Source organism: Bemisia tabaci, chromosome 8 (genome assembly GCF_918797505.1).
Source record: "Bemisia tabaci chromosome 8, PGI_BMITA_v3".
NCBI lineage: Eukaryota > Metazoa > Arthropoda > Insecta > Hemiptera > Aleyrodidae > Bemisia > Bemisia tabaci.
The window spans coordinates 350,567-376,590 of NC_092800.1; the positions used below are offsets into that span (position 1 = coordinate 350,567).

The 26,024-nt window shown below is 36.9% G+C and overlaps 2 protein-coding genes across 13 annotated transcripts in view; one reads left to right on the plus strand and one right to left on the minus strand.

The window, feature by feature from the left end:
• Positions 1–10,276, plus strand: part of LOC109039286 (cytochrome P450 6k1) — a 350,075-nt gene extending 339,799 nt beyond the window's left edge. For all 9 annotated transcript variants that reach the window (XM_072303252.1, XM_072303249.1, XM_072303245.1 and 6 more), the window contains exons 6-7: positions 6,362–6,613; positions 7,517–10,276. In XM_072303252.1, the coding sequence (XP_072159353.1) occupies positions 6,362–6,613; positions 7,517–7,692 (428 nt within the window). In that variant the 3' untranslated portion in view covers positions 7,693–10,276. The remainder of the gene's footprint in view (positions 1–6,361; positions 6,614–7,516) is intronic.
• Positions 9,370–25,217, minus strand: LOC109039285 (uncharacterized). Of its 4 annotated transcripts, XM_072303243.1 has the most exons (8): positions 23,737–25,217; positions 22,444–22,656; positions 21,207–22,216; positions 20,134–20,386; positions 19,532–19,612; positions 16,217–16,259; positions 15,268–15,503; positions 9,370–13,799 (listed from the first exon to the last, which is right to left on the minus strand). In XM_072303243.1, the coding sequence occupies exons 3-8, from the start codon at positions 22,214–22,216 to the stop codon at positions 13,608–13,610; spliced, it is 1,815 nt and encodes a 604-aa protein (XP_072159344.1). In that variant the 5' UTR covers positions 22,444–22,656; positions 23,737–25,217; the 3' UTR covers positions 9,370–13,607. The 4 variants fall into 4 exon arrangements, with proteins under 4 accessions (XP_072159344.1, XP_018910238.2, XP_072159345.1 ...); XM_019054693.2 differs by lacking the exon at positions 22,444–22,656 and having other exon boundaries at positions 23,772–25,217; XM_072303244.1 differs by lacking the exon at positions 22,444–22,656 and having other exon boundaries at positions 23,628–25,217.
• Between the last annotated feature and the right edge of the window lie 807 nt (positions 25,218–26,024).

Below are 26,024 nucleotides of genomic sequence, written 5' to 3' on the forward strand. Positions count from 1 at the left end.
CATAAAGGCGAAATATAGCGTTGGCCTCCGAATTCAACTTTTGCCTCGCTCGATTACATTGCTCATAGTGTCTTAGAGTGGGATGTCTAAGATATTGTCTAAAATTTTAAGGTAAGTATTGTCTAAGTCCGAACCATGAAGGTATTGAAGGTGCTCTAGATTGGCAGTGAGTTTTAATTTAAGTGATTCCGCCGGTTTTGTAGTCGACCCGACACTCGATATTTCGTATTGCTCAAGTAAAAAATCTCGGCAAATTTTGAAATTTTTGCAAAAAAAGCAAAAAAAGACAATTTCCCTTGCGCATGAGCCTGCAGGATCATTATCAACCCAAAAAATGGCAAATATTGACCACGGATGTAACCATGTTGCAGCTCCGCCGGCTTGAAGGCGCGTCAAACTGCGAAGATATCTCGACCGCCCTGCCGAGCCTCGCTGGTGGGACGAACGCTAAAATCTCTGCGACACTCAGACGACGCGTCATTATTTATGACTCTCTTCTAATTTTCACCGTAAAAAAAACAAGAATAACTACCCTAATACCTACGTTATAGAATCTAGGACCATGTTTTTTTTATCGGTAAAAAGAAAAAAAGGAAAATAGGACTAAATATAATGTCGCGACGAAATTTCCCGTGATTTCAATTAAAATCGTTCGTAAAATTATTTTAAATTTTTCAGAGAATCTGTGCGTATCGTTCAAAAAAATTGAATGAAATTGAAGCATTAACCGTGGTTTGCAGCGCTGCAATCGAGGTAATTAAGCTCCTTTTCGCGTGGAACCATCGATATTTGAGTTCCTTTACGGCAGGCGTGACATACAACTATTTGACCACGGATGTAAGCATGTTGCAGCTCCGCCGGATTGAAGGCGCGTCAAACTGCGAAGATATCTTGTGCGCCCTGCCGAGCTTCGCTGGCTGGACGAACGCTAAAATCGCTACGACACTTAGAAGACGAGTCATTTTTTATGACTGTCTTTAAATTATTTACCTTAAAAAAAAAATCAAGAATAACAACCCTAATATCTACGTTATAGAATTTAGGTCTATGTTTTTTTTTTTTTTTTTTTTTCGGTAAAAAGAAAAAAAAGGAAAATAGGACCAAATATAAAGTCGCAACGAAAGAGGGTTGTACAAAATCGGCGATTTTACCCCCCTCTTGTATTTTGCCCGGAGTTGGATATGTTTTTCCCTATCACAAGACACGCCTTTTTCCGGCGTTGGCAAGTTCACCCGAAATTTTTCCCGTTCGATTCAGCGTTGCCAAGTTGAAAGCAGGCAAATTCTGTAAGTGGCGTTAAAATTGAGCTATGAAGTTGCGGTTTATAAAGAAAATTCTCTAAAAATTGCGCACTTTTAGGAAATGACCATCAATTTAATGTCGCATTGATTTTAACATGCATTGTTGCCAATTTTTCGATTTTTTAATTCGACTAATTTTACAAATTCGCAAATACCCAAAAAGCTATCTTCAAATTTGAATAAAAAGTTGTCTAATCGATAGTTCGTTTGATTCCGCACCCATTGATTTATTATAGCCTGCTGGGAAACTCTTGGTTCGCGCGATATCATCATGTTTGTAAACAGCTTTATGGAGCGACGACGCTTTTTGAGTCCGGGCGGATAGAAATTTTAGCCTCCAAAAACACAGGTCAGCATTAATTCCATGATTTCCTATGTAATTTTTGGCGCTGAATCCGAATTTGACCATTTCATAACAAAATTGTCACCAAGAAGTTGCCAAATTTGGCAAAAATGACTTAAAATCGGCCTTTTTGGCGGATTATGGCCAGTGACTTGCCAGGAGTTGATTAGACGACAAAATTGGTTATTTCCACAGTTAAAACTCGTTGAAGTTTCTACAAGCTGAGTCAAATTCTTTCTGCTCACGGCAAAATTAAACGCGCGACAAGCAGCAAACTGAAAAAAAGACACCAAAATCGGCGCTTTTTGCGGTTTTTGTCCTAAGTTTCTTGTTTTCCGACTGAATAAACATTTCCTAGGAAAATCTGAATTACACAGAGTGTAACGAAAAACTATTGTATTGTTACATACATAGATAGGAGCTGCTTTAACAGTGGTCTCTCGCGCCCCGCAACGCCTAACCGCCATAGTTCCTTGTCCTCCCACAGGTCCTCAGTAATTTGGAGCGCCTTTGTTCCTTTTTAAGCCCCTTATTGCACTTTCCTGAGCGGCTTCTTCACTTTGGTATTGTTGCTTTTTTCTATTAAACTCCATTTTCTCAGAATTATAAAATAAAATTATATACTCAATATAGGGCGATGAATAATAACGGTCAAATACCACCAAAATTCAACGATTCTACGTAATTTTGGCAATATCGCAATGCGTCTTGTCTTTTTTTAATGAAGTCAGTCTGAGGAGTACACTTTATTCATTAATTTTTAGCAGAAAGTTTTCCATTACTGTTTCAAAATGTGATTTATTGACACGATTCGACAAAACTCACTGTTTTATGAATTTTTCCTCTCTGGAATAAATACCCTAGTAATTTATATCTAAGTTGAAAATTAAATTATTCTACAAAAGTGTATTATTTTGCACGAGAGATGCATTTAAATAATTTAAAAATAAGAAGTGAACAAAGAATATAGGGCTAATATCGAAAAAACCAGTCAAAATTCAAGTATTTTGTTTAAGCTTGGCAACATCGGTATATGCTCGATTTTATTTGATCGTTCATTTTTATTAAATTCTGCTCATGTTGTTCATTGGTTTAGTCAAGAAACATTCTCTTAATCGGAAAACAAGAAACTAAGGACAAAAACCGCAAAAAGCGCCGATTTTGGTGTCTTTTTTTCAGTTTGCTGCTTGTCGCGCGTTTAATTTTGCCGTGAGCAGAAAGAATTTGACTCAGCTTGTAGAAACTTCAACGAGTTTTAACTGTGGAAATAACCAATTTTGTCGTCTAATCAACTCCTGGCAAGTCACTGGCCATAATCCGCCAAAAAGGCCGATTTTAAGTCATTTTTGCCAAATTTGGCAACTTCTTGGTGACAATTTTGTTATGAAATGGTCAAATTCGGATTCAGCGCCAAAAATTACATAGGAAATCATGGAATTAATGCTGACCTGTGTTTTTGGAGGCTAAAATTTCTATCCGCCCGGACTCAAAAAGCGTCGTCGCCCATAAAGCTGTTTACAAACATGATGATATCGCGCGAACCAAGAGTTTCCTCCCACAGGACTAAATAAATCAATGGGTGCGGAATCAAACGAACTATCGATTAGACACTTTTTATTCAAAAATTTGAAGATACTTTTGGGTAATTTGCGAATTTGTTAAAATTAGTCGATTAAAAAATCGAAAAAATTGGCAACAATGCCATTTTAAAATCATCGCGACATTAAATTGATGGTCATTTTTTCCTAAAAGTGCGGCAATTTTTAGAGAATTTTCTTTATAAACCGCAACTTCATAGCGTCAATTTTAACGCCGACTTACAGAATTTTGCCTGCTTTCAACTTGGCAACGCTTGAATCGAACGGGAAAAAATTTTCGGGTGAACTTTGCCACGCGGCCGAAAAAAGGCGTGTCTGTGTAGGAAAAACAATATCCACTCCGGGCAAAATACCAGAGGGGGTAAAAATCGCGCCCGATTTTGTACAACCCTCTTTCGTTGCGACTTTATAATGGCTCCTATTTTCCTTTTTTTCTTTTTAAACCGAAAAAAAAAAAAAAAAAAAAACATAAGACAAAATTCTATAACTAGATATTAGGGGTTGTTATTCTTGATTTTTTTTTTAAGGTCAATAATTAAAAGACAGTCCATAAAAAAATGACTCGTCTTCTAAGTGTCGTAGCGACTTTAGCGTTCGCCAGCCAGCGAAGCTCGGCAGGGCGCACAAGACAGGGGACAAGGGAAAAACATATCCAACTCCGGGCAAAATACAAGAGGGGGGGTAAAATCACCGATTTTGTATAACCCTCTTTCCCGTGATTTCAATTAAAATCGTTCGTAAAATTATAGTAAATTTTTCAGAGAATCAGCGCGTATCTTTTAACAAATATTGAATCAAAGTGAAGCATTAACCGAGGTTTGCAACGTTGCAATCGAGGTAAATAAGCTTCTTTTTGCGTGGAACCATCGATATTTGAGTTTCTTTACGTCAGGCCTGACATACAACTATTATACCACGGGTGTAAGCATGTTGCAGCTCCGCCGGATTGAAGGCGCGTCGAACTGCGAAGATGTCTTGTGCGCCCTACCGAACTTCCCTGGCTGGGCGAACGCTAAAATCGCTGCGACACTTAGAGGACGCGTCATTATTTTGTCTCTCGTCTATTTTTCACCGTAAAATAAAACAAGAATAACTATCTTAATGGTTACGATTTAGAATGTGGGACCATGTTTTTTTTTCGGCTAATAAAAGAAAAAAGGATAATAGGACTTAATATGAAGTCACAACGAACTTTCCCGTGATTTCAATTAAAATCGTTCGTAAAATTATAGTAAATTTTTCAGAGAATCAGCGCGTATCTTTTAACAAATATTGAATCAAAGTGAAGCATTAACCGAGTAATTGTAATTACCGCGCTGATGTTGATGGTCTCTGTGCCTCTTATCACCAGTTTTTCCTCCCAGAGGGAGCTGGTGATTAAATTTCCATCCTTTTTTGTAATCTTTGTCTTGTGTGCTTTGATTTTGCTGCACTGTGCCGAGTCTGTTTACCTGGTAATCAGTCTCGGTCTCGCAATTACAGCGGAGCGACGGCTCGTTTTTGTTTTATTTTCCGGTTGATAATGAAATTTTTATTATTTTGAAACGTCCCGGGTTTTGTTTATTCCTTTCTCTTTATTTGCAGCCTTTTCCCCAAATTAAGTTGTTCTTTTATTACGTGTATTTTGGCTGATTAAGTTGTTTCTCATTAACCGAGGTTTGCAACGTTGCAATCGATGTAAATAAGCTTCTTTTTGCGTGGAACCATCGATATTTGAGTTTCTTTACGTCAGGCCTGACATACAACTATTATACCACGGGTGTAAGCATGTTGCAGCTCCGCCGGATGGAAGGCGCGTGAAACTAAGAAGATGTCTTGTGAGGCCCTGCCGAGCTTCCCTGGCTGGGCGAACGCTAAAATCGCTGCGACACTTAGAAGACGCGTCATTATTTATGTCTCTCTTCTATTTTTCACCGTAAAATAAAACAAGAATAACTATCTTAATAGCTACGATTTAGAATCTGGGAATCCGGTTTTTTTTCGGTAAAAAGTAAAAAAGGATAATTTGACTTAATATGAAGTCACAAGGAACTTTCCCATGATTTCAATTAAAATCGTTCGTAAAATTATAGTAAATTTTTCAGAGAATCAGCGCGTATCTTTTGAAAAATATTGAATCTAAGTGAAGCATTAACCGTGGTTTGCAACGTTGCAATCGAGGTAAATAAGCCTCTTTTCGCGTGGAACCATCGATATTTGAGTTCCTTTACGGCAGGCGTGAAATACAACTATTTGACCACGGATGTAAGCATGTTGCAGCTCCGCCGGATTGAAGGCGCATCGAACTGCGAAGATGTCTTGTGCGCCCTACCAAGCTTCCCTGGGTGGACGAACGCTAAAATCGCTGCGACATTTAGAAGACGCGTCATTATTTATGACTTTCTTCTAATTTCCACCGTAAAAAAAAAAAAAAAACCAGAATAACTACCCTAATACCTACGTTATAGAATCCAGGACCCTGTTTTTTTTCGGTAAAAAAAAAAAAAAAAAAAAGGAAAATAGGACGAAGTATAATGTCGCAACTAACTTTCCCGTGATTTCAAATAAAATCGTTCGAAAATTATTTTAAATTTTTCGGAGAATCAGCGCGTATCTTTTGAAAAATAATGAATGCATGTGAAGCATTAACCGAGGTTTGCAACGTTGCAATCGAGGTAAATAAGCTCCTTTTCGCGTGGTACCATCGATATTTGAGTTCGTTTATGGCCGGCGTGACAAACAACTTAAAGGAAATGAAAGCAGGATTCGTTTAAGGGATAACCCGCGCACAAGGTGGAACAGAAGTCGATTTCTCTATCAAATGCGAGGTTTTCCCCAGAATGAATCCTGCGTTCATTTCTCTCAATTTTTCCAATTGTTTGGTTGAGAATGATTATGCAGGCTCATGCACAGGGGACATGAGTTCTTTCCTTGGCTAAAAATGGAAAATCTGCCGAGATTCTTTACTTGATCGATACGACAAATGGCACGTTGGAGGTACGTGGAGCGTAGCAGAAACCGGGACGAGTCACCTTAATTTGGATGTGAGCAAGAGAAGTTTGTTTGGGGCGATGGTGGCGATTATGCTCTTGGGTTTGCAATGTAATTTGGGTTTCAGAGAGTATGTTTTCTCTGTTCAGAGACGCTGCGACTGTACCCGGCGTCGGGGATTTTGGTGCGGACGTGCACGGAGCCTTTCAAGTTACCAGACTCGGACGTCGTCATCGAGAAAGGGACCAAGGTCTTCGTCTCCTCCTACGGCCTCCAAACGGACCCTCGATATTTTCCCGAGCCCGAAAAATTCGACCCGGAGCGCTTTTCCGAAGAGAACAAGGAAAAAATCCTCCCCGGGACCTATTTGCCTTTCGGAGACGGGCCTAGACTTTGCATAGGTGAGAATCATCAGCTCATGTATCAAGATCAAATGCTGTGATTGGCCAAAGTCATCAGGGAAGCCAATCACAAGACCTGATTTTGAAGATTTGATGGCTCGATTTGATCGTGTCACAACAGATTTTCTCCCCCCCCCCTTTTCCCTAATTTGTATTTCAACTAGCTTATCAGCTAATCCCGTTCAAATTTGAAGAGGCATGGGCTGCGCTTTCTTCTTTTTTACCATATCCCTTCCCTGCCTTTATTCCTCAATGATCTCTGCCATGTTAAGATTTGACCTAAAGGCCTGGCAGAGGAATCGCTAAACGACGTGGTCTCATCGCAATTAGACCGGTCGAAAGCCAAATTGTTTAAAAAAAAAAAAAAAAAAAAAAATTGATTTAAGTAACCAAATAATTAAACGACTCTGATTAAATCGCGATTTGACAAATCATTTCGCGTACCTAATCGCATTTCTGTCGTCACGTGATTAAAGAATTTACTTGCCAAAGATTGACAAATTCAACGTGAGTAGGTACGTAAGGCAGGATTTTTTAAAAGGAAAAACGTCACATTCGCCTGAGATTTCGACCGAACGGTATATTTTTCCGGAAAAAAGAAAACCCTGCCTTAATTCCACTGAATTTGTAAATCAAAATTGATGATTACGTACGTAACTTCTTTAGTCTCGTGAAAACATAAATGCGATCTCAAAATTCAAGAAGATTGATAGTTATCTGAAAACACAGAGCTAATCGATGCGGTATATCGCAAGTCGTTTGACTCGTTTTGACTCGTTTTGACTCAAAATCCTCCGGCCATCGAATCACCTGAAAGCCTGAAACGCCCCCGAGCCAGCGTAATACTCTTCACCTATTTTATTGTAAACATGTGATTTGATCAACTTCGAACGAATGTTTCAGCGATGCGACTGGCATTGATGGATGTGAAGATGATGATGGTTAGGTTGGTTTCGAAATACGAAATTCATACAACCCCCAAGACACCGAAAAAGATCACATTCGACACGAACTCATTCACGGTACAGCCTGCTGAAAAAGTATGGCTCCGCTTCCGGAGAAGGGCGTCGACGCCATGAGAATATCTCCTGTGATTATTTTACCTTTTTAGATGTAAATTATTAACTTAGGTTAAAACAATTAATTTAGATGCACTTAACGCCCTATTTCGTCGTTCCTCTGACGTAAGAGCGTATCTCAATTTTCACGGGAGCCCTGTCTTACATAAATCCATATTTTCTGGGGCTCATATACCTAAGTCAGAGGAGCGACGATTTATGGTCGTCCCTTGAATAGCTCCTTTCCAGTAGGGTTATACAGTGGCCATTTTGCAGGTTGGCAACGCTATTCTTCCTCCATTTACATCCATTAAAAATATCGATTTTAGATGAGGCAATTAAGCTGCCTCGCCAGCGGGTCGATTGTGGAATCGTTATCGAATGACCCTGAGCCATGCTGTTTATTGATCCAAGTCATTCGATATCGATTCAACAATCGAGCCGCAGGAATCGATTGTTTTACATACATTTAAATGGAGGAAAAGCAGTGTTGCTAACTTTCAAGAGTCGCCACTGGCCTCATAGCGACGGTGAAATTCCTAAACCACGTATCTCGGTTTGCGCAGTTACAGACTTTCTGTCATACCCGTGTACCTTATCTTCTAAATTAAAAACGACTCAATATCAATTCTTCAACACCTCCGTGATTTTTCTGTGCCATATGAAGAAAATTCTGGGAAATCTTCAAGGATTTATATTGATTAGTTCTCATTTAAAAAAATGAAATTGGAGCGGAGGTTTTAAACCACCCCAAGCGAGATACGCGGTTTGGGAATTTCACCGTAGATAAAATTTACATTGTGGTTAAGATACTTATGTTTAATTGGACCACATTTTGTAAGTCGGGACTACAATATCTGGCTTAGTTTAAAAACGACGTATGTGCTATTAGTTTAAATTCCCTGTGCAAACAAGTGTTTTTACAGATGAGCCAGGTATTGTAGTTCTAAATTGCAAAATGTAGTCCGAAAAAGGAAATTTATACGGAACTTGAGTACCTACTTAAAAGGCTAAAACGCTAGAAAACGCATCTCCATTAATTGCAGTGTTTCAACATTTTCGAAGAGAGATAAGTAAGGCAACTTGATACCTTGAAATGAATGGGTAGGTACAGAATTCTGTTAGGAGAGAAAATAACACCGAAAAAAAAGTGAAGTTGATTCAACATTCTGTATGTAAAAAAAAGTGTACTAGAACTTAAAAAATACTGAATTACCCGCTAAAGCAGTTACTCTAGCAATGCCAAGATGCAAATCTAACTACCTTCTGTGGCAGGTAATTCAGCAATTTACAAGTTCTCGCACACTTTTTTTACATCTAGAATGTTAAATCAACAACACTCTTTTTTTGGTAAAAATAATCAGAGAAGTTTTCGCGAAATTACATTGATATAGTTTTCCAAAGAAAAAATAAAGTATGACAGGGAGTTTGCAACATTGCAAACGGAGATGCGTGGTTTAGCACTTTCTCCATCGATATGTAAATAATACAAGCTACCCATTAGCAAAACTTGCAGCTCTCCAAGTGTGACAGATTGGACCTGATTTATTGTTCTTGTATTCACTGAATTTTTAATTTTTATGGATGGAGCTCCTTTTTATTAAGCAAGAACGACCTGTGACAAGAATAGAGCTAAGAGGGTTGTCTACCTTAAAACACTTTTTTTCCCTGTACACTTAACTTTTTTTTTTTTTCCCCCCTTTATACTATTCTACTTTTGTTAGAGTACTTCAGAGTAAGCTTCCTGTAAATTCTCAACTCTTTTCACCCATTTGGGCACTGGTGAGCAGGAAATTTAGCCCAAAAATGGAGCAGGTTTTTAAGAGTAACTGTATCTTCAGTCCTTTTAGACTTTCAGAGCAATTTTTTTCATTTTTTTAAATAATCAGATATATTGACTCTACAACTTCCATTATTTTTAAGTAATGAGGATTATTTCTGTTCATTCCTTTTTTTTTCATGCCTCAATATTTTCTCAGGTGCACTTAGACTTTTGTCATTTACATATAATCACTGAATACATATGCAAACACACCAATACTACAAGTTGTAGAAAATTAAATTCTGAGTACTTTTTTTCAAAAAAAAACAGCTTTCTAGCAGCAATAGAACTGAAGTTACACTTGGTCCAAGATCCCAAAACTCTTAAAAAGTAAAGTTTTCAATATCAACAGATATTCATGCTCATTAATTTTTATGAATAAGCAACTTTGAAAAAATATTAAAAATACGTCTGGAGCACTTAAAAAAAATTTATCCATCATTCATTTCAGCAGAATCCAAATATAAAAAGAAAATGCAAAAAAAAAAACCCAAAAAAATGCGTTTTGAAGGTAGACTTTCCGCTTAAAAAAGGGTTAAGTAAGAGCAACAATGAACTTTGTTTGGCCGACGATGAGTAGCCGCGAATTTGTTGACTGTTTAAGGAATTATTTCTTCGGGGGAGGAAAGAAGCCGAATTTTGGACGAAATTTAGAGAAAAGTGGTTTTGAGTTTATCAAGCAAATTGTCTTGTTAACTATTCCAAGTTGAGGAAAAAATAGAGGTTTTTGATTTTTTACATTGAGTCTCATAGAAAAATAAAACTGCTCTTTTTCAATTTCAACTTGATGTTGTTTGGTCTACATTTTAAGATATCAATTTCCTCCTGAACGCTTCCATTTAAATTCTTGTTGGTGGCAGCACTGCATTTTATAAAGTTTTTTCTATACTTTCCCTGGGTCAGAGAAATCCAAAAAAATTTCTGCGCTAATTCTCTTGCCTCATAGATTATGAGAATTTATTGTAAAAAAATAGTAAGTGAGTGATCCATTAAGACGTTGTTTTTATAAAAAGCTCAAATTCTAATTTTTTAACTTGACAAGTGTAGTTTTCCTACAAATTTGACTCAAGTTACAACAGTCCTTTGACATGGTCTTGAATAAAAATTTTACACTAAAGAAAAGCATGAACGATTTCAGGACGACAAAAGCAATTAATATGCCGAAATGTATTTAAAATCAAGGCCAGAAATGCTCGTACATCAAAAAGTAGAAATACAAATAGGAATGGGAAGACCATACGCTGCACCAACTGAAACGGCAATAGGTCAAAAAGTACAAAACAAAGTTATCACGAACTTAAAAAATTTAAAAAAATAGCACATTTTACAATTCTTCATAATTTACTGAAACATTGATAAGGCACATATTGAATGGCACACACAGTTGAATGGAATTTACAAAAAATAAATCAGAATTGCGACATTTTGCATTACTTAGTAATTATAAAATCCTGGCTTAAACAAAATTTGTGATGCCACTCAAAATGCAAAGGGCTTCAGAATCTTTCAGAATTTGACAAAAGAAAAAAATTAAAACATAACTTGAGATACCTTTCGATAAGCCTGATCTAGTAATAAAGTTACTTATAAAGCCTACCACATCTTGATCAAATAGTAGGTAGTATCCATAAATTATTCAAAGTTGGAAAATTCTTATCATTGAAAATCAGGGACAAGTGGGATGTGTCAGCCAGTAAGAGAAAATATGTTCCTCTCAAGAATAAATGCATCCATTCCTTTTACCTGAAAATAACTTTTCAACATAGTCACCGTTGAAAATTCTGCATTTTTGCGGTTGAAACGGCAGTTCCTAAATTTCTGTGCGTAAAAGATCTTTTTGTTGCATTTCGAACATTTAGACTGACTCTTCGGAACTTATCGTTTGTATATCTTTTTGTCTCCTTCAATGACTTCCTTAAATTTCAAAATGCATGACCTCCTTTCGATTAAAAGAGATACTCCATTGGATAAGGTAGACACAAACGATCTTGTCAAAAACATCATTGTAAATTATGATTCAAAACCCGGTTGACAGAGTTCCAAAATGCAAGGATGCAGAATTGGATGGATTGACCAAAGAATTGTTTAACTTCCATGTTGACTATCGGAAAGGTGGACTGCGTTTTGCAACAAGGAATCAAGATCATTGCCATCGTCTCATGATATGCACCTTTTTGCGTCTTGCAAGAAAATTAGAAAATTTTAACAGGTGCATACTACATACACCCAAAGATAAGTAATGATACAGTGATGAATAAAAGATTACAGTATATTTATCATTTTCAGACCTTATTCCAGTTTATGTGTAATCTAACACAAGTTTTTTTAGTATACTCTTAGTAACAGCGCAACATTTTTGGCTTTTTTGTACAGATGCAATCTAGTTGTATTCTCCGTAAAAATAAAGAACAAATGATCTTGCTGATGAACGTATAGTCTTTCAGACGCAAATCTCCACTGGTTTTGAAATTGTTTACATAGTGGTTGCTGATATAGCAGCATAGACAAAAAGCCCTCTTGCACTTCTTGTCTCAAAAATTATGATGAATTAGGACTTACATTAAGACTGAGCGTATGACTAATCATATGTGTATGAAATCAGAAATTTTCTACCAGGAATAATTTTTGAATGAGATCAAAATGTGCCAGGACTTCCTGGATAACTCTCAGACTTATTTCCTAGTGTAAGAGGTAACTGCCTTAAAATATATCTATAATACAAAGCAATTTATAGAGTAATACAAAAAAAATTAAATAAAAGATAAACAAAAAATAGGTAAAAGTAACAACCTTTACAAGGAGCATTTCAAACCTGGAGACTTTAAGTTCCAAGGTTACATATCACTTGACTTAGACTGAACTGAATTGAACGAGTTGATGTAGTAAAAAAAATAGTAGATAAGAATGGATATAAATGCTCTCATCGTACTTTCCTAATTAACTTAACTCTAAATGTAAGTAGGTCTATTGAGCCTTTTACATTGAAAATCAATGCGTCAATGGCTGAAGTAAAAAAATGTGGACCTCCTTGGCAATATTTCAGGATCTTTGATGTTTTTGAGAGGAAACAAACGAAAATACCTCTTTGAAATTTTCTGGGAATATCTTCAAATGAGCAAAGAAAACTCACAGAACATTTCAAAAAAAATGTTGGTTAGTTCCTCTGAAACCACTTTGAACACGGATGGCAATTCATAATGTTGCGATGAGAGATGCAGATTATTCGACTTTAGCCATCGGGATGATAAAACAAAACTAATACATCAGATACAGAAATTTACTTAAGCAGCACAACTTTAATTGTATGTCATTTGCTCAAGTAAATAGTTAATTAGAATCATGATTCAACATAAAACTGCTAACTGGTAGATTTTGAAACATTTCCCTAGGTTGCATCTCTCTTTTGGCAATGGAAATGTTCGTTGACTTCTAGATTGGTCCACAGCTTCTAAGGACACAGCACTTAAAAATAAATTGAGCACAGACTATGCGAAGGCATGATTTTGGATATGCAAGAGGTCAAAGCTACCTAAATTTATGGGAAATCCAACTTTAACTGGCCGACATTGTAACATTTTAGTTTGAAAATTTGGCACCACAAGACAAATTTTGAGCCAAACTTCGACGAACTTTTCCACCGCTGAAAAGGGGGTGAAAAAAATTGCTACCTTTTGAAAGGCTTCCTTCTTTCTCAAGTGCTGACTTCAGCAATTTTGTCAGCGCCTTGACAGTCCTTTAAAGTACATCTGATACAGATGATAAAATTTAAATCTGATGAAACAACTTATTTAAATTTAAACCGTTAATAGAAAAAGTTAACGCACTGAAGCTAGTGTTTCTCCGCCCTGGATAAAGGGATTAACTTTTTTCAGTGATTAAATGAGTAGAAGGCAGCAACAAGAGTAACATTCGAATCATTGATAGGAAACGTTGATGAGGTCAAGATAGTCGGCCTCTCTACTGGTAAAATTAATATTCCACAATTAAGAAACAAGTACAACAATTTGCAACAAGAGGTAACTTGAAAATTGAGTTGATCACTTCAAAGTGACTTACTTTAAATACTAAAGGAAAACATAGAAAAATCAGAAAAGTTAAAATAACTATCACAATATCATGAGGAAGGAATCCAGTCCATGTTTGGGAACTTCAATTGAAGCTGAGTAATAAGCTCATTGAAAAAATAAATGTTACTAGAAGTGCAAACTGCCCTACAATTGGGACACATCTGGTTTTCGTTCCGCCAAGCTTGCCATCCCTCTAAACATCTCTTACAAAATGTATGACCACAAGATGTTATCACAGCCTGAGAGAAAACAAATTGAAAAAATAATAAAAGATTACTATACAGGGTTCATGCAGTCAAAACAAATACAAATTCACAAAGTATCGAAGAACACTAACAAACTTTCACCTAAATTTATATTCTACCGTTGATTCAAGCAAAAATTCGTTGCTTCTCACAAAGGAACATAGCTAGTCTGTGCTGCTTCATTAACATTATCTTTCATTGTATTTCTTCTATTTCTTTTTAAGGAGAACCATCCCACACATTAGTCTGAAAATTTTGTCTTTTCTTGCAAGCATAAAGAGAAATCTTTAGAAATTTCAGGGGAATTCATGCGATAGATCTCCTATGAAAAATGGAAAATGTCAAAAGGAAATACTGGAACAGCGCAACGCTACACTGCAAGTATGTACGGCGTGATGCTTTCAAGTCAGATTCTACCAATTAAAAACACAGGGGCTTCAAACAGACTTCGATCTAGTTTTTCGAGGACAATCAAATAATTTTAACGCAAAAAAATCTGCAAGACAAAGTAAGGAGGTAGGTGAAGAAAATGTCATAAGTAGTACAAGTGGGTTTCGGGTTAGTGGTACTTAAAATATTAATAAAAATTCCCAAATAAAGCTCAAGAGACTTAAAATTCTGGGTTCTTTACCATTGTACAACATTCCTACACACATTGACAGATAGATAAGACGGCAGAAGGCAAGAGAGATTACTTCTTCAGCAAAGAAAAGACAGAATACAAGGAAATGTTTCCTGACTCCGATAGAAAATAATAGCTCTTTATCAGTGAAAGAGCTGTAAATCAAACAATCAATAGCCATGAACCACTAGACAAGGTACGAATTTAAGCATTTTGATGTACGTTTCCTCTTTCAACTTTTGAGTAGAACACGATTCATTCAACGAAAATAACTTGTATTAACTCCAAACCAAGATGATAACCTTTTACTTAGCATTTGATATGAAAAATTTGAAATTCCATTTCACATGAGAAACAGAATCTACTGGAATTAAATCACATGCTACAATCATTTTGGCAACCCAATCAAGAAGTGTTCCTTCCAAAGCTGTTCAAAGTTTAAAAACCGTGCAACAGCTGAGCCAAAGCACCGAGATCGAGATTGTCACATTTTCATACTGCAAAGGCTCTTATGGTGACGTTTAAAGGGCGATTTAACTCAAATAGATTATTGTTCCTTCTGTGAGCGGGAGTTTTAAATTTATGCATTGAAAAACGTTTATATCTTTGTTAGAGGATACTTTCAGTGATTCCCTTTGTGCAGATTGTGTTCTACTTGACATTTCGACAAAAAGACTTACATCATAATGCTTAGTTTGCACCTTATCTGGTGGTCCATTGCATTTAGTAATTAAATAGCTTTATCAAAGAGGATCCCTTACCAAAAATTGTCTTTAAAAATCTACTTATCAAAAATTCAATGTCAATTGTGAGGAAAATAAAGAGAGAGGACTTGCATACCTTAGTACAAATACCAAGACAAATTGAGCACTCGCAATTATCTTTCAAGGTTTCTTTGATCGTTTGAAGAGTAAGCCTCTTGTTTGATTCCATTTGAGTCCTGAGGTCTTCAGCCTCTTTCGCTAGGGACTCAGTCAGGTTCAGCTGAAGGTTTAGCTGCTCCGCTAATTCTTCTTTTTCAGCCTTGTGAGCATCCAATTTGGTTGTATATTCAGCCTTGATAGTTTGAATCATGTCTACAAAAGTAAAACGTAATAACATGTGCTTAGTATTCGCATCGTGTATGATTGTATCATGTATTTTTGACCATACACTCGAAAAAGAACCTTGGTTTACAATAACTCAACATTGAGTTATTGATACCAAATTATAGAGTAGTATGTATTCTACAAAGATCACAACGCTAATTTTTACAAGTGCAAGTTATGGACCAAAATAAACAGTGGCTTAATGCTCAGGAGGACCAAAACACAACTGAAGACTGTAGTATGCCCCTAGCCAAAAGTATGCCCACTAAAGTCGAATTCAAGTGGAATTATGATGGTTTGAAGTTAACAACTTTACTCTTTTAAGCGACACATAAATTATCTGAATTGTTTCACCTGCATTTTAAGATGGGCCTAATTGTGCATGCATCCGAAACCTTTGTAAGGCTCTCATAAATGAAATTCCAACTTCAATTCCACCGCAAGGACAATACTTCACTCAGTGTTATTACTTCAGAGCAATCACAGATATTTTGAAATTCATTGGCATGATTAGTATTGCACACAGTTTAGAATTGTTTCAGGCAAATACAAAAAGTTATGAAATATTTGGTTGACAGTACACATCACTGGACCTGAGACACAATATGGTTTAGTGTAGAAATTAAATTTGGAAAAATTCAGGGTGGCTGGATCATTATTGCTTGTCCAAATTAAAGGAAGTTATTTAATAATTGTTTTACCTTCATATCCTCTCTTCATTTTTTCTTGTAGTTCCTTATTGATCTGTAAGAGGAGAAATACAAAAAGTTACATTCACAATTAGAGTGAAAGACCGAAGATCAAAGGAATCTTTGACCTTGTGAGCATAATACATCTAATCTACTAATTAGGTGTGAAGTGATTGAAAGAGTCATTTTCAGAATTTTTATGGGGAGGGGAGACATCAATTACATTTAAGAGAAAAAAAAAAAAAAAAAAAAAAAAAAATTGAAGAGAAAATTTGTAAAAAGTGGAACTTTCCAAAGATATAGTAAGGAAATGTTCCAAAGAGGAAATCCAGATTATCAAGATACAATAAATATTAGAGCCGTAATACTGGAGTTGAAAACGACAGTGTAAAGAGAGGAAAAGATTTTCAACTGTAAGAGATAACAAGAGCAGAAGGGGATTAAAAAAAAAAAAAAAATTAGCCACAAAAAGGAAAAATTAATAGCATAACAAATAAATATGTTAAACGCCTTGGCAACTTAACAGACCATAGAAATCAAAATTAAACCTGGGAAATAGTGATGATGCAGTGTCAACCCAAGGTCCGGTCAGACCTTTGAATGACACCTGTCGCAGCAACATTGATGTGGGAAATGCGAGATACTGAGGTTTCTCATCAAATTTTAAATTTTCTATGAACCTATAGATGCCTTGAAACCCCTTGCATTTTAGAAACCTTTAAAACCAGAGAAAATTTCTTCCAAATAAAAAAGTAGCAGAAATTTTGAGACACTGCGATGGTGATACGCGGTCTCGCTTTTTGGTCATCAATTTGAAGATCATGACTTCGAACGTTTTGGGGGGCAAAGAATTTTCAAGATGGGAAGGCCAGTTTGAAAAATGGGATGGGCAGCTGGCAAAATAGAAAGACTATCTAGCCTTCCTATTTTACAAGGAACTTTCGGCACCCTTGCTATGGGATGGGTTGGTATGATTGCAATTTACAGATTGAACTATAAAATTCTTTAATCTAATTACCTACTTGAGAGACAGCAAAATCCTACGAACTTTGGGGCAGATACAGGGTTATTCAAAAGTTACGCACCACTGGCCATAACTTTAGTTCTAATTATGATATCGATTTGCGGTTTGTGGCGTCCTTCCTCATATCGAGGAGGAAACTTTTTGAGGTACTTTTCAGTTCTTCACCCCCCAAGGGGGAGGGGGGGCGGGGGGCAACTCAAAAATTTCAAATGGCAACCCCCATCATGTGATACATCGTTAGAAAGAGCATGAAAAAAGAAAATTTTTGGCGCAAACCGGAAGTCGATCTGACCCCCCTGTCAAAAGTTAGGGGGGTCCAAAGGTTATTTAGGGGGTCCGCGGTCCGTACCTTCATTTTTTAGAGTAGCTTCGGCGGCTCTTGGACATACCGTTTCTCTTTTCAAAGAGTCCTCGAATACCCCAAGTCTGATACCGAAGTCTTCATATTGCCCCCGGGCCACCACAGCCCCCCCGTAGGGGGGGATGGGCCTGTTACAATGAAACATTGAATTAAAATGCGAAAAGTCACAGAAGAGCTTCTAACTTAGTATCAAATCCGAGTGGAACTTCTTGCCAATGCTAACGCAAACGCAGCCTGCGACTTTAAAGTGAGTTTTCAAAACTCTTAGCCCCCTGCCCCCCCTCATTTTTGGTTGCAGAGCGGGTAAAAACCGGGAAATTCACTACAAATAATGCCCGAAACTAATGTCCAACTTGAGGAGGACCCTTGAAACGTTGCGATCAGTCGGAGAATTGAAATAAAAGGACTGCCACCCCCTTAAAGTGCGGAAACATCCAAAACACCCCTGCTGCCCCCCTCATTTTTCGTTGCGGAGCGGGTAAATACCGGGAAAATCGCCAGAAATGATGCCCCGGTTCTTACCAGCTCTGCAACGAAAAAAGAGGGGGGCAGCGGGGGTTTTATGGATGTTTCCGTCCTTAAATTGGGCGGCAGTTCCTGTGTTGCAGTTCTCAGACTGAGCGCAACGTTTCAAGGGTTCTCGTCAAGTTCTACAGTGGTTTCGGGCATCATTTCTGGAGATTTTCCCGGTATTTACCCGCTCCGCAACGAAAAATGAGGGGGGCAGCGGGGATGTTTTGGATGTTTCCGCACTTTAAGGGGGTGGCAGTCCTTTTATTTCAATTCTCCGACTGATCGCAACGTTTCAAGGGTCCTCCTCAAGTTGGACATTAGTTTCGGGCATTATTTGTAGTGAATTTCCCGGTTTTTACCCGCTCTGCAACCAAAAATGAGGGGGGGCAGGGGGCTAAGAGTTTTGAAAACTCACTTTAAAGTCGCAGGCTGCGTTTGCGTTAGCATTGGCAAGAAGTTCCACTCGGATTTGATACTAAGTTAGAAGCTCTTCTGTGACTTTTCGCATTTTAATTCAATGTTTCATTGTAACAGGCCCATCCCCCCCTACGGGGGGCTGTGGTGGCCCGGGGGCAATATGAAGACTTCGGTATCAGACTTGGGGTATTCGAGGACTCTTTGAAAAGAGAAACGATATGTCCAAGAGCCGCCGAAGCTACTCTAAAAAATGAAGGTACGGACCCCCTAAATAACCTTTGGACCCCCCTAACTTTTGACAGGGGGGTCAGATCGACTTCCGGTTTGCGCCAAAAATTTTCTTTTTTCATGCTCTTTCTAACGATGTATCACATGATGGGGGTTGCCATTTGAAATTTTTGAGTTGCCCCCCGCCCCCCCTCCCCCTGGGGGGGTGAAGAGCTGAAAAGTACCTCAAAAAGTTTCCCCCTCGATATGAGGAAGGACGCCACAAACCGCAAATCGATATCATAATTAGAACTAAAGTTATGGCCAGTGGTGCGTAACTTTTGAATAACCCTGTATATAATTAGAAGTAATTTTCTCATTAAATTTTAAAGATTCCTGCTTTTATATGAATTAGCTCCTTTCCTTCGTGCATAGCTGACTTAAATTCACACACTTTCGGAAAATTGACACATCTTCTTATATCAAAGAAGAGGCTAACTAATTCAAAACCAAGGAAAGAAAAGGATAAGAAAGCAAATTGATGGGTAGCCGAGACAGAAGAGTGTCTCGATTTCTAATGTTACTGATTGTTTTCTGTTTTATTTTATTTTTTAATCCTTAAACTTATTGATGTAGTTTTTTAAAAAAATTTTGTGAATTTTCTCCTGATAGAATATTCTTTAACACTAGGTAATAACATAAGAAGTTGGCCCCTTGCCAATATGCAATAAATAAAACAAGAGTAGAGATTATGAGACTTCCGAGTATGACCATTGAAAATAATTTGAATAATTTAATTACAAACCTCCCGTTCTTTCTTGAGGGTGGCGTTGATAGCTTCTATGCGCCCTTCTAGCTGATTCTGGATTTTATCTAACTTGGTATTCTGAAAATAAAGTTTATAAAGGATGAATATGACCTTAGCATGAAAAAAAGTTGACCACGCACAACGACAACTAGCTGGTAAGCAGCGATGTAATTCAAGAATCTTACAGCAGCAGAGCAGGGAATGCCCGATCTTGCAATCCTGGGATTGCATTTCTTGATTTTATACATTCAGAAACACACTTTTACTTGAAACTTGATTGATACTTGAAAAATAATGACAAAATTTGGAAAGTAAAATTTTTTAGAAAAATGAGTCCGGAAGCAGAGAAGTGGATCAAATGATTCATTTTGTTTATTGCGATAACTAGATGGATAGTACAGAGGATGCAAATATTTTCACTCGATTATCTAGCAAGATCTATGACTTTGAAAATTTTGAATTTTTTCATTCCACAAAGCTTAGTAAAACTGTTGGTTCTTTTGGCTATTTTTGATAAAACTTCAGAAATTAAATTCCCTTGCATATAACTTTGATCTCTTTGTAAAAAGGTGATACAAATAATTGTTCAATTCACTTACAAAATTATTTTTGTCTTTTTGAAGTTGAGTTGTTAAAATTCCAATGGTGGTCTTTAGACCTTCAATTTCTTGCTCATCTTGTGAATTTTTTGTTGGTTTCGATTTTAAAATTTCTTGCTCGTCTTGTGAATTTTTTGCTGGTTTTGATTTCAAGTTGCTATTTTTCTCACCATTTCTCTTTTGGAAGAGTTTGGATTCTAAAGATTCAAATTCTTGCCACAATACCTCAATTTCATCAGAAGCTGTCCGTTCTCTGAAAAAAATAAAAAAAATACTAGATTTAGGAACTGATAAAAAAAAACCTTGGATGGGGCTCAAATATAATTGAAACAGTAGTTCTAACATATTCACTACTCATTAAAATTTCATGGAATAATAATTTTTCCATTGATAATCATATATCCAAACACCAGATGCCTCATCTCATCGGCGTCAATTTCAACTACTTACAGATGATGGCGACTGTTAAAGATGACACAATTTTCAATATGTGAGATTTACATTTGGAAAATTAACGTAAAAATAGAAACCAACGGATTCAGAAAATGAATACTTAAAGTTATATAAATAAGAAACATTTTATGCCAACACTTAGCTTTCAGCATTCAGTAAATTATGCTTTAAATCTTTGAAATAGCATGGGAAGGTCTTTCCATAGTGGAGGTGGGTGTTTAAGGTTGAATAACATTCTACAGTTCGGTGTGGTCTTTTTTTTTTTTTTTTTTTTTTCAAAAATTGTAGAGAAGATCCGAGTTCTTTCCAAAAATTTTAAAAAATACAGTGAGAGTTTTGGTGCTTTTCTTAAATGTATTGTTCCCTCCAAAAAACCATCAAATTATTGTCAGAAGTAATGCTTCTGCATTTTCTCTGCCCATTTATATTGGCACAGTATCATTGATTTAACAATCGGACTGGAGTTTTTGCCTTTTAAAGTGATCTTAGGAGGAAGTATGCTGCAACGCATGAAAAGATGACATTAAAAAAATGCATAATAAAGCCCTTATTTGAATGTCTCATACAATAGTGTAGGTAGGTATACTGGAGATTGTCACATTTAAATAGAAATACATTACCTTGAAACTGAAGGTTGAGCAAAGTTATTTTCTTCAGCAAAATTACTTTGTTTTTGAAAACCGGAAAGATCCATATCTTCGATACCAACATCTGCAATCTCTTTTATATAGCACCATGTGTTGGTAACTTCAGAATCAAGACTTTCAATCATATTCATTTCTTCAGAAAACTTATCATTCAGAGCAGCTAACAGATCACTCAAGCTAACATCATTACAGGAACAGCTTGGAGTTTCATCAGAAGTTGGGCTAGAATTGGTAACTCTGTTTGCATTGGTCGTAGTTGAACTGTTCTCACCTGTGGCCTTAATAAAGTTGCGGTGCTTTTTATTGTTGAGGTTTCTATCGGCATCACCACCCCAACAAACATTACGAGGCTCGGGAAAAAACTTCTGATTTTTAAATGGAAAGTTGGGTTTTTCATCAGAATTTGTATTACTACCAGCATTGTATGGATCGGGAAAGTACTTAAACTTTTTCGGTGAGGAATCCAATTTTTTATTCCATCCGTTCTGGAATCTGAAGCTTGGTGAGTTGGTGGAGGAACGGTCAGAATTAGTGAAACGGCTATATGCTGTATCTTCTACATCAGAATCTAGACTGAAAAATCGGTTCTGTGATTTGAAGCCTTTAGAGTTGGTGGCCATACGGTCAGAAATAGTAAGACGGTTATGTGCTGCACCTACTGAATCAATATCTGGACTGAAAACTAGGTTCTGTGATTTGAAACCGTTAGAGTTGCTGGCGGAATGGTCAAAATTAGTGAGATCACGTGCTGTGCCTACTGGATCAGAATCTGGACTGAAAAATGGGTTCTGAAATCTGAAGCTTGATGAGTTTGGGGAGGAATAAGAGGCTTGACCATGATGACTGTAACTTCTACTGCGACCTCTAGTTATATTTCCTCTTCCACGTAGTTTTGGATATCCTCTACCTCCACTTCTTCTCATAGAAGTATCTTCCTTTTTGGACAGAGAGTACTGATTTCCACATTCTTGAGCAGCAGCCATCTAAAGAAAAATCAGAAAAATAAGTACATAAGATTGATGATAGACCATTGGACAGGGTGAAAATCATGCATAACAATAAATAGTACTATACTCTCTTATTTCAAAGAGAATACTGGGGAGACATTGAAGATTTACAAGATCACCGCGAAGAGTTCACCGAGGTTTTCAAGTGAGAAATTAGTATGTTCTCCATTCATTACATCAAACTTTGCAATGGTCAAACTTACTTCTGCTCCAGTCAAATCAGGTATCGAATTCCTATCGCTACACTTCCACACAAAGGAATTTTTTCTGTGAGCTTATTTTTCTTGATGTGCTTTTAAGTACTTTAAAGTACAAAGGTTTTCTTCCTCACAAGCTACTTGAAGTCGCTAAAAATTTCAAGCCAATTCGTGTGACCGCTCTCCGATAAAAAAAAATAAAATGATGGTAAGAAAATACTGAAACAACACAAGCAAAATACGTTTTTACTTTGTAAGTACAGAAGAAAGAGGCGAAAGGGAATTTTTTTGAAATTTAATGCAAGTTCCGTGCCAGATGATGAGTCTGGTTTTAATGGCTGAGTTGACAGATCGATGTAGGTTTTGATAGTTAAGACATTTGAATAGACTGAGTTGATATGGACTCACGCTACTTTGTCACTAATAAGTCTGCTTCATTACCTATAGAAATTTTCTACCTGTATCTTGGGAGTACATTTTTACAAGAAAATATGTGGTACTCTACTTCTTCCTTAATCAACAGGTCTAATGATTCAGGTTGGTTTTGCCCTTTGAAATTTATCTCTAAATCACATCAATGACAGGAAATAATCCATGATGACTTTTTACAGTGTTTCTGACTTTGAATTACGTATGAATAACCATTCATTAAAGATAAATACTCAAGTTTTTATGACTTTAGGCTGGGGAACATGAACGCATAATTGCATGAATTCATAAGAAGTGCTGGTGCGCCTGTTCTTCGCTAACCTCAAAACGGAATTTAGGTAAGTCCATAAAATATTTTCATCTGATGGAGACAGCAGTGTACGCCATCCTCCATCTACCACACCATGTGGAACGGACAACTGTTTCCAATTGTTGCACCTATTTTTAGTAGCTTTTGACAAACCACTTCCACAATTATTGTAGTTCCTGCCTGTCCTGCACAGTGATTTGGATTTTTCTAAAATCAATTTCAAGTTTACGATGCTTATCTTTTCTCAGAGGCACCAACCACAGCCATGTGGTGCAAAGCTTGATTATGCTGGTGTTTTGGGTTCCTTCTTCATAGAGATCAAATTAAAGAGAAAGACACCTCTGATAGAGATATGAGTATTCTGCAGAGTCTGGGAGACTACGTTCACCCGTTCACATTTCAAACAGTCGCCTTTAGGGACCCAAAGTGTTTTGAATTGCCGATCAATTACCTAGATATAAAATTATTAGTCTATGGGTCATTTACACACATTCTCCATTCTGAGAAAAGGGATGCCATTAGGAGGACATTTTCAGAATTTGTAAAAAGAAAGTACTTGCCATCGAAAAAATTGTGGAGAACAATATATACTAGCTCGATGTCTAGCTTGATAACTGGATTGATAACACTGCGATAACAGGAGTAACAGGACCTACGCACAACAGGATTAAGATAGCGGTAATACCGCCGACAGATCGCGCTCAAATTGAATTAAAGAGGAAATCACTAAGTAACTAAAGAGAACACATGATCACGTTGCTCGCATTCTGAAGTGAATATTCACACACTTGCACTTCACTCAACTTCCTTTCTCAGTTTCTCAGTTTTGAGATAACGCGTACGAAGATTTATTTTTATTTTTGTTTGGGTTCGCAGATTCCTCTCCCCCCCCCCCCCCCCCCCACCTTCGTAGATCCTCCACTCGCCTCATAGTGTAAAATAGCAATGTTGCCGAATACCTGAAATACAGAAACTAAATACATTGAACGATTGTAACTCGTGTCTGGGAAAGAAACGGTTTGAATAATCTCTAAATTGAGCAGAAACCCTCTTCTAAGAAATCCTTAAAGGGTTTTGAAAAATTTATCACGCAAGAAAATGAGGGAAAAGAATTCTAATTACATACTTCTAATAATGTCCTTGACTTATTGCGGATGTACACTTGGCAACGTTAAAAGTAGGAGCGGCACCTAGTTGACACTCTATAAACTACTTCCCCCGCGCGCGCATAATTTAAAATAACGCTCATGCGTCGCTCGCGCGCAACAGGTGCAGAGATATAAAAAGAAAAGAATTTTACGTTTATTATAATAAAAGATAGTGAAGGAGATTGAAATGATGATATGAAATTGAACAATTAAATTTCAAAAACCACCCCTGACTGATGGATACCGCATATTAAAGGTGAAAAGTCCTGCTGTACACATTCATGCTATTTGATATCAACATTAGTGAGATGTGCCATTTGAGGGGCTTGGAGGACTAGACGCATGAGTACAGTTGTTTCCATTACGAGAAATACGTGTTTGAAGTTTCGGAATAACATTGGATCCTTATAGCAGGAAGAAAATTCCAACTGGCTTCATGCTTAAAAATTGGAATTCGGGAGCGAATTTTTTACAGAGTACCTAGGCATTATGACTGGTTTTACTTAATTCAAATCAATAATACTTCGATTTTTATCAAAAACTGCACTTAAGCGCCGTGTACTCTACTCCCCCCCCCCCCCCCCATTTTTGCTTCACACATCACTGTTTCAAACTTTTTCAAATTGTAAATTTATCTAAATTTCTTTTACACCTTTAATTTTTATTATTGCTGCTTAAATTAATTATTATTTAAATTCGTTTAACTTTTATCATTTATTTCTGTTGAAAATTTTGAAATCGAGTCTGTGATTAAAAATATGTTACATTGTGTTTTTTTTTCCTTGGTTGCACCACCCACCACAAGTCTTACTTAAAGGGTGGTAGGATGAATTTATTTTTATATTCTGTAATTTTTGTTAAAGTTGGCTGTGAAATTTGTGCTTGAAGTGAAATATACGTATTTGAATTTGAATTTGTAAACTCATTTCTTTGTGTTTTACTGGGCTAAAGTATGAGTTGGCCTCCAGGTTTGAAATGAGGAGTCAAAATTGACCAAAAAGTAGTCGAGTAAAGTTTACTGCCAAAATTGTATCAAATGGAAAAAAAGGTCCTAAATTGGCATCAAGAGCCTGAACATTTTCATGATTTTAAATGAAAAAAATGAAGGCTGGATGCTCCTGCAAGGAATTTACTTTACTTTGGGTCTTCATTACATAATTGACTCTTGACAGAAAACTCCTCATCTAGATTATTTAAAATTTTCAATTCCCGAGATAAATTTGATGATTTACCTAATAATGAGATAGTATCTCAGTGGACTAGCTAGACTTCGCAGTCTTCGTACCATTCTACCATACTGTACTGAGAGCAGACCAGAGGATTATACCTAGCTCTTAATGACCTGCGGTAAGGTAAAAAGTATTAGACAACATAATTCAATAGGTGTGTTTAATTCAATTGCGTGCAAATACTTTTTGCAGACAGTTCTGACTGTGCTTTGGATTGGACTTTTTCAAAAAACAGAAGTTTCCTGCCATAAAAAGATGCATGGCCACTCCTTCATGTTTTGCCAGACTGAGAGGCGAAGAGCACCAGTCTTTATTTGATTACACTCAGGTCTCCGCAATTAAAATGTTGTGTAAAGTTTAGGTTAAAGTTTCTTAAATGGTTAAAAAATAAAATCTTGTGTTGCTCCTAATCTAGTCAACAAAACCACTCCCCCATAGGTCCCACTGCAGTATTAATTTGAAGCCTTACCC

Excerpts from the sequence above, each read along its gene's own strand:
- LOC109039285 (XM_019054691.2), bottom strand. Across the intron at positions 16,260-19,531 it reads CCCTCAAGAAAGAACGGGAG|ATCAATAAGGAACTACAAGA; the intron begins GTTTGTAATTAA and ends CTCCTCTTACAG. Across the intron at positions 13,800-15,267 it reads GTCTTGGTATTTGTACTAAG|GCTGTGATAACATCTTGTGG; the intron begins GTATGCAAGTCC and ends GTTTTCTCTCAG.